General features: G+C 54.8%; 1 protein-coding gene across 1 annotated transcript in view; it reads right to left on the reverse strand.

The window, feature by feature from the left end:
* The window catches only part of CARD10 (caspase recruitment domain family member 10), a 28846-nt gene extending 22301 nt beyond the window's left edge, over nt 1–6545 (reverse strand). Inside the window, exons 1-3 of the mRNA XM_012458908.3 lie at nt 6311–6545; nt 5298–5435; nt 3281–3606 (exon numbers count right to left, since the gene is read on the reverse strand). Coding sequence (XP_012314331.2) covers nt 3281–3606; nt 5298–5435; nt 6311–6545 — 699 coding nt within the window. The remainder of the gene's footprint in view (nt 1–3280; nt 3607–5297; nt 5436–6310) is intronic.
* Between the last annotated feature and the right edge of the window lie 2632 nt (nt 6546–9177).

Consider the following 9177-nt stretch of genomic DNA (forward strand, 5'->3'; position numbering starts at 1 on the left):
GCTGCCAGGCACAATCAGCTGCTCTGTTCAGATCCATCTGCAACACCTTTGTTAATTTCGGCGCAGAAAGCTCCAAACAGTTAAAGTAAATTTAGAGCAGTTAAGTTTAATTTCCTTTTTTTCTTTTTTTTTTTTTTTTGAGACAGAGTCTTGCTCTGTCGCCCAGGCTGGAGTGCAGTGGCACAATCTCGGCTCACTGCAACCTTCGCCTCCCAGGTTCAAGCAATTCTCCTGCCTCAGCCTCCGGAGTAGCTGGTATTACAGGCGCCCACCACCATGCCTGGCTAATTTTTTGTATTTTTAGTAGAGATGGGGTTTCACCTCAGGATGGTCTCAATCTCCTGACCTGGTGATCCACCTGCCTCCCAAAGTGCTGGGATTACAGGCGTGAGCCACTGTGTCCAGCCAGTTTCACGTCTTAGGCCCCTAAAATAGGAAAAAGCAGCCACTCTGCCTCGAGGCAGATAACGTAACTCCTACAAGGTCATCCTATGCAGACTTGCAGCTGACCTGCAGACGTGCAAAGGCATCTCCAACCATCTCTTTTCCATTCCCCTCCCCTGTCCCAGCAGCCCCCAGACGGTAACACACTCAGGACATCCCCCCTATCCCAGTCACACCCAACCCAAAGGTGGGGCAAGCCGTGCGGGCTGCAGCCTCTCCCAGTGCCCCTCCCCTCGGCCCCCACACCGCCCTCTCTGAGCAGCGGGTTATTTCTTCTGAGAAAACCTTACAGCAAGCCCCATGTCTGTTTCAGAAAACAGGGGAAGCCCTGTGGATAAAGAGAGGAGAGCACCCCCCACATGCTGCCCACCACCCCTCAGCAGGGCTGACAGCCAACTCAGAAATCCTTCGATCCAGCCAGGCGCAGTGGCTCACACCTGTAATCCCAGCACTTTGGGAGGCCGAGGGGGGCAAATCATCTGAGGTCAGGAATTCGAGACCATCCTGGTCAACCTGGTGAAACCCCATCTCTACTAAAAATACAAAAAAAAAATTAGCCAGGCATGGTGGCACGCCCCTGTAATCCCAGCTACTCGGGAGGCTAAGGCAGGAGAATCACTTGAACCTGGGAAGCAGAGGTTGCAGTGAGCCGACATCGAGTCATTGCACTCCAGCCTGGGTGACAGAGCAAAACTCCACCTCAAAAAAAAAAAAAAAAAAAAATCCTTCATTCCTGGGACATTGGGAAAGTGCTCAAACCAACTTCTCTGTGCCTCAGTTTCCTCCTCTAGAAACGGGAAAGGCACTGTGATCCACCCCAGCATAGGGTGGCTGGAAAATTAAAGCGGTCTGTTCATGGTAAGCACTTAGGACAGTACCTGGTGCACGGGGGTCTTTCATAACTGTGACATCATCCATATCTGTGATGAGGATGAGGAAACCGAGGTACAGAAAGGCAAGCCCTGCCCATGCCACATGGTTTTTCATAGGAGAGCTGGCCTGAGATCTGTGTCCCTGTCCCTGCCCAGTACCCCTCAGAAAGCAGGGCCAGGCACAGTGGCTCTTGCCTATAATCCCATAGCTTTGGGAAGCCAACCGAGGCAGGCGGATCACAAGGTCAAGAGTTTGAGACCAGCTCGGCCAACATGGTGAAACCTCATCTCTACTGAAAATATAAAAAATTAGCCGGGTGTGATGGCAGGTGCCTGTAATCCCAGCTACTTGGAGGCTGAGGCAGAAGAACTGCTTGAACCCGAGAAGCAGAGGTTGCAGTGAGCTGAGACTGCGCCACTGCACTCCAGCTTGTGTGATAGAGTGAGACTCCGTCTCAGAAAAATAGAAAGAAAGCCTCTGCCTCATGTCTCACACCAAGTGGGACCTGGAACGATGGCCTCCCGGTCACCTCACAACCTCAAACCAGCCATCCACATCCTCAAGCTAGACCCTTCAACTGGTGGCCTCAACACCCCGATCAGGGCTCACCTCCCCAAGATATGGACCCACCTGGCATGCACAAACTCAGGGACTGGCACACAGATGCACCCGTGCCCACAGCCTCACAGCCACCTGCAGCACTTCAGCCACAGCCTCAGCCTCCTGGGGTAGGGAGGCTTCAAACTCCACAGTCACAACCCACCATGGAGCCTCGAGCAACATGGCTGGAGAGAGCCTCCTGCGTGCCGTGTGGCTGGCACTTCTAAGCCCTTGACGTGAATCAGCTCATTAAATCCTTGCAACGACGCCCTGTGGCAGTCAAATACCAGTATGATCCCCCTGCTAAGTCCCATTTGGAAACCAAGAAAGTAGATGCAGTAGGAGGCACAGCCTCACCTGCCGTTGGCGGGAGTCAGGTGAGACCTCCCCACACAGGGAGCAGATGGAACAGCAGCATGGAAGGGAGCTGGCACTGGGGCCAGCCGGGCCTGGTTCAAATCCAGGCTGTGCCGCTTCCTGGCTCTGTGACCTTGAGCAAGTCCTTTCCCTAATCTGAGTCTCAGAGTCTGTATTTGGAAATGAGGACTTGGCACACGGTGCTTTGGGGAGGATGAAGACCTGATGCTTGTAATCTGTGTGCCTCTTGATGATATCAACAATGGCTACTGATGACACAAGTTACGAGCAGTATGCTGGGCACTGCACATGTCTGAAACTCTGCGTCTTAAACTCACTGGGCCAGGTGTGGTGGCTCACGCCTGTAATCCCAGCACTTTGGGAGGCTGAGGCAGGCGGATCACCTGAAGTCAGGAGTTGGAGACCAGCCTGGCCAACATGGAGAAACCCCATCTCTACTAAAAATAGAAAAATTAGCTGGGCATGGTGGCGTGCGCCTATAATCCCAGCTACCCAGGAGGCTGATTCAGGAGAATCACGGGAACCCAGGAGGCAGAGGCTGCAGTGAGCTGAGATCGCGCCTCTGCACTCCAGCCTGGGTGACAAGGGTGAGACTCTAAACTCACTGAATCCTCATAACCCAAGGTTTCTCAGCCCCAGGCCTACCAACATTTTAGGCTGGGTGATTCTTTGTTGGGGACTGCTCTGGGCCCTGCAGGGTGTTTGGCAGCATCCCTGGCCTCTACACAGCAGATGCCAATAAAACCCCACTAGTTGTGACAACCAGAAATGCTTCCCAGACATGGCCAAATGTTTCTAGGGAGTCAACATCACCCCACGTTGAGAACCACAGTCATAACCCAATGAAGTAGGCACACCAAGCAGTAAAAGGACTTACCGTGTCAAAGAGCCAGCGATGGTGGCTCTGGAACACAGGCTGGCTGGCTACCATACTGCAAAAGCTGCCCCTTCCCTTGCCTCCCCGACTCGTCTCCCCAGGGCCTACCGCCAGCTGCAGGTCACGGCTGCGAAGCACAGCGGAGTTCTTCTCCTCACTGAGCTGGGCCAGGCGCATGGCGATCATGTAGTTCTCATCCTTGAGTCGCAGGAGCTCCAGGCTGCTCGCCTCCCAGTCCTCCCGCAGCCGCTGACAGCGCTCCTGAGCCTGCTGCTGGTCCCGCAGCCGCTGCTCCAACCCCGCCCGCTCCTCCTCCAGCACGCGGCCCCGGGCCTGCAGTTGCTGTTCCCGCTGTAGCTGGCTCTTGCGAGCTTCCCGCAGCCGTCGAACCTCTGTCATCAAGAATTGGGTCAGGCCCTCAGGCCCCTCCTCATCTGCCAGGACAGAACAGGAGACAGAATAGGCAGGTCAGGTAAGTAAAATCCAGGAGACAACAGACTATGTCAAAAACCTCAAATCATAAAAACACTAGAGGGAAATTCTGAAATATATTTTTAGAATCTGGGAGCAGGGGAGATCTTCCTAAACAACACACAAAATCCAGGAGTTATAAGAAAAAGGATGGACAAATCCATGTAAATATGTTTAAACCTTTAGAAAATGAAAGATGTAACAAAGTTAAACAGTAAGCAACAGAGTGGGAGAAAATATAACAAGAACTCAGAGCCATAATATATAAAGAGCTCCTACAAATCAATAAGAAAAGAACAACCACCAAGTAAAAATATAGGCAAAAACTATCAATAGGCAAGTGCCAAAATAAAAATGGCTAATAAATACAGGAAAATATGCACAAACCTACCAACAACAATTACAGTGGTTACTACTGTATATTTGCTAACTTCATTCTTTGTTCTAGATATAGATATATATAGATATATGAATAAACTTAATCTTTATGATAATACCATAAGGTAGGTACTATTATTGTACTCATTTTAAAGAAAGAAAAACTGAAGCACAGAGCAGTTATTTACCCAAGATTTACTAACTGGTAACCGATGAACTGTATCGCTCAATGAATATTAACTTAAAACAATAACATTATTTTTTACATATCAGAATGGCAAAAATGTTTAAACACGATCCCCAGGATCCAAATGGGCACTTACACACTCCTGGTAGGAAGTATGTTGACTTAACAGTTTAAATACACACACTCTGAGAAATTCTTCTCAGAACCTCTTCTCCTGAAATACATCTGCACAAAGACGCATATGCAAGGATGCTCCCCGCATTGTAGTAATAACACAAAACTGGAAACCAGGTATCCATCAACTAGAAATGGGTTAAATGAATTATGTCCTAACTTCACTAATGAACAGGACGCAGTCACTTAAAACAAGTGTATGTAACAGAGGTGAAGGAATCACTAAAATCAGTTGTTCTAAGAAAAAGCAAAATACCTATGTGTGTATGCGTGTGTGTGTATTTCTTTTATATAAAAAAATTCAGGCCAGGCACAGTGGCTCACACTTGCAATCCCAGCACTTTGGGAGGCCAAGGTGGACGGACCACGAGGTCAGGAGTTCAAGACCACCCTAACCAACATGGTGAAACCCTGTCTCTACTAAAAATACAAAAATTAGATGGGCATGGTGGCGCAGGCCTGTAGTCCCAGCTACTCAGGAGGCTGAGGCAGGAGAATCACTTGAACCTGGGAGGCAGAGGTTGCAGTGAGCCAAGATCGCACCACTGCACTCCAGCCTGGGTGACAGAGCAAGACACCATCTCGAAAAAAAAAAAAAAAATTTAAAGTCACCTGGAGCCTTTGGATTTTTATATACAAAACCTGGACATCTGTGTACGTCAGACATATGTCTGAAAACAGTATCAAGAAAAAGAGCCATCTTAAGCATGTGTCTCTGAACTTGGAAGAACAAGACTAGCATCCAGCCCCACCCTCAGCCCACCCTGGGGTCCTAAGCAAGCCCCTTCAGTTTCTCCATGCCTCAGTTTCCCTTACTGTTCAACGAGGATAGTGGGAGCGCCTTCCTAATAGGGATGGGATCAGGAGCCTGTAAAATGGAGGCCGAGGCCCAGCACCCACTGCAGATCCACTCACCGAGGATCATGGAGCAGCGCTGGGCGGGTTCCTGGCCGGTGAGCAGCGTGAAGTGTTCGGGGTAGTAGAACTCCAGGGCTTCCAGGAAGGCCTCATAGCCCCTCTTGCCACGGCAGCGCAAGATATCCATCAGGCGCCCTGGAGAGCAGTGAGGGGAATGCACCCAGGGTCCAGGGGAGGGCTTCCCCAGGTGCCTGGTTGCTTCTGCTCCCACCATGCTCCAGGCCCACGTTCCCCAGATTTTTGAGCCAGTGACACACACAGGGGCCTGTCCCAACACATCAGGGAAGAGACGAGAGCCCGTGTGCCACAGCCAGGGGAGCCAAACTCCCTCATGGCTCCTGGGCTCCCTAACACCCCCCACAGACACAGATGCGGGCCGCAAATGCGCCCTGCCTTTTGAATGGCACAGAGAAGCCCCCTCCATCTCCAAAAGCAAAGTAAATACTTGGTAAATACCTGGTAAATACCAAGTAAATACCCATTGGCCATGCCTGAAATTCTACCATTAAAGACCATTTCATCATGCCTTTGTCAGCTCTGGTTCAAAGGCAAACTCTGTGGGAGAAGGGACCCTCATAAAGCTGAGATGGATCTTGACTCTGGAAAAATAACTCTCCCGGGAGTGTGTGGCGCACAGCGGAGGGGGCAGACAGAACCCGGAGATCAAAGCGCGCAGGAAAGGTGCCAAGTCCGCCGGCTGTGACCGGGAGGTCCCAGGCCCAGCCGGCCCTGGCAGCCACATCAACCCTCTGCTTTCATGTGGGCCCAGGAAGTGGGAGGGAACCCCAAGGGACAAAACCCTGACGCCGGTGTGGGCAACGCGGACCGCCTGGGCGCGGCGGTGGTTGGGGAGGAGGCAGGCTGGTGGGCATCCCAGCCGGGCCCCTCTACCGCTGCGGAGACCAAGCCCCGGGACAGCAGAGCCCTAGCTTCTCGCTCCACGGCTCTGGACGCTGCGCCCAAGGGCACGGTCGGCCCGGGACGTGACCCCCTCGGGCCCCGCGGCTCACCGGTGCGGTTAACGCGGCACGGGAAGCGGTAGGTGCTCAGCACCTCCTCCTCGTCCTGCTCGTCGATGACCCGGCACTGGCGAAGATACGGCGTGAGCTTGGCCGGGTTCAGGGCGCGCGCCAGCCGGTGCCGCACGCCCTCGATCCGCTCCCACAGCGCGTCCTCCTCCGCCTCGGACCCGGAGCCGGCCCCGGCCTCCTCCTCGGCCTCCCCCGCCTCCGCCCGGCCCGGCATGGCTGCGTCCTCGGGGTCTGCGGGCAACAGGCGCACGGGGGTCGACTGGGGCGCCCTAGGGCTGGGTGTGCCGCCGAGCCCACCCCGGGGCGTTACCCGCAGGACTCGCCGTCAGGGTCGCCAGCGTCCCCCACCCGCGCCCGGCGGCCGTCGGGGGCGCGCCCTGAGCTCCCCGGGACTCACCCCGCACGCCGCAGCCGCCTCGGGCTCCCGGGTCCGCGCTCGGGCGGCGGCTCCGCCGGCGCAGGGGGGCGGTGCCCGCGGCGCCCCCGGCTCCGCCCCCGTCCCCGCCGCCCCCGGGGCTGCCCGGGCCTCCCCACATCGCCGCCCGCCCCGGTCCGCGCGTCCCACCGCCGGCCGCCCCGCACGTCCGCCCGCACGCCCTCCCTCCCTCCCTCCCTTCTGGCCGTCCGGCCGCGCCTCCCCCCGCTTCCTGTTTCCCGCCGGCTCTCCCGGCCCGACTCGGCGGGGTCCCGGCCGCCTGCCCACACCTGCCCGGCCTCGGGGCGGGGCGAGGGCGGGCACGCGCGCTCACACCCCCCCGCGCGCCGCTACACACCTTCCCCGGGCCACGCGCATCGCTTCCCCACGCCCACAGCGCGTCCGCCCGCGCGGGGATAGCCGCTCACGCCTGGCGTAGCCTGCGGGTACACAACCTGGGGTTGCCCTTCCCCGGTCCCCTCAAAAGACTGCAGGCTCCGGAGCTTCCCTGGAGCACAGGAGAGCCCCGCCGGGGGCGGGAGGGGGGCAGCAAAGGGCAGAGGTCATGGCGCCTTCTGCAAGATAGGGGGTTCTGAACCTGCAAGGCAGCACTGCCAACTCCCCTCCTACACAAAGTCCCCTGGCACATGGGGACCGTAGACCCCATAATTCTCAAAGGGCCTTCCTCTAGGTGCTGGTCCCAGAGATGCTGCGGCGGGTTGTGACTAGTCATCCATACTCCCGCTCCCGCCTGGGAGGCCGATGGTCACTTACCGTGATACTGGCTGAGTCTACACGGTGTCTGCAGGTGCATGCGATACCATCTTGCTATGCATTAGCAGCTGCCAGGTACCTGCTGCCAGGGAGAAACAGAGGAGGCACAGCTGGTACAGGAACGAGGTGTGAGCTTCCCAAACTTCTGAATTAGATACCATGCACATATGTATTACTTATCCAAATAAATGAGGTTTGAATCAGTCAAGGCTCTGAAAAGCCTTGCATTAAGGCCAGGTGTGGTGGCTCACGCCTGTAAACCTAGCACTTTGGGAGACTGAGGCAGGTGGATCACTTGAGGTCAGGAGTTTGAGACCAGCCTGATTAACATGGCGAAACCCCATCTCTACTAAAAATACAAAAATTAGCCAGGCATGGTGGTGCGCGCCTGTAATCTCAGCTACTCGGGAGGCGGAGGCAGGAGAATCGCTTGAACCCAGGAGGCGGAGGTTGCAGTGATATTGTGCCACTGCACTCCAGCAGCAGCCTGGGCAACAGAGTGAGACTCTGTCTCAATAAAAAAAAGAAGAAGGAGGCCCTGCATAAAGAGACAGATTTAACCTTATATATCATGGTGTCCTTTTCCAAACTTCATTAACCACAGCCGTTTTTTGGTTTGGATTTATTATTCACTTGTTTTTGCTTTGGATGTCATCCGTTTGCATGCAGAAGAAATGCTTTGGGAGAACTGAATTCTGATGCAAATTCCTCCATTCACAGAGTGGGAAGCAGAGCTCAGAGAGGGCTAGGAACTTGCCCAAATTCACACAGCAAGGCCAAGGCCGTAGTGAGAATAGGCCGGAGCCCAGCCTCTGGCCTCTCTCCTCATCAAGCCCTGAGTCCACGCACACACGAGGCCTCCCTTTCAACACGTCCTTTCCCTCTCTGTGGCCTTGGTTGCCCTCCCACGCAGAGCAGCAGCTCCTCCCACTAACAGCCCTACTCCTTGTGAATATTTTTAACGTGGCCAGCAAGGAGGGATGGATGCCTTGGAAAATGAGGCTATGGTTAATTATTTTTTCATCAAGAAGCCTAAGCAGGGCCCAGGGATAAGGCACAGAAGCCAAGAGGTCTCTGCAAATAAGTGGACAGAGAAGTGAGGGCACACTGGGTCTGAACAGGCAGGGAGCTGGGTGCCCTGGGTGCCCCAGGGGCCTGGCATTCGAGGGAAAACGACAGGGTTCCTGTGGGCACCACATTCACACATTCACACGTACAATGACACAGGCACGCAGAGTCACATACATATGCACACATGCACACATACACACTCGCCCACTTCGGGCATCCGGCCAGGCAGGAGGCGGACAGGGGCGTACCCACTTCCCCACAAACATCTGAGCCTCCTCATCCTTCCCCTGTCCCTTGGCGTCCACAGCACCGAGTGTGGAAGCGTGTGATTAGGCACCACGTCCATTATTGTCCTCTTGTGAGTTCCGCTACATTCATCTTCTCTCTAGAGCTATGCCAGGAAGCTGGGCAGGGACTGCAGCAGGGACACAGAGAATCTAGACTTTGTACCGAGGCCCTGGGTCCTATGGCGAGCTCACCGATCTGAGTATTGTTCTTCTTTGAGTCTCCATTTCCCTGTCTGCAAAAGGCAGGCGGTGAGTAGTCCCAGCCACACCTACAAAGGCAAACAGTCCAGGAGCAGAGT

The sequence above is a fragment of the Aotus nancymaae genome, unplaced genomic scaffold, assembly GCF_030222135.1.
Source record: "Aotus nancymaae isolate 86718 unplaced genomic scaffold, 86718_ANA_hifiasm-v0.15.2.pri h1tg000076l, whole genome shotgun sequence".
NCBI classification, from domain to species: domain Eukaryota; kingdom Metazoa; phylum Chordata; class Mammalia; order Primates; family Aotidae; genus Aotus; species Aotus nancymaae.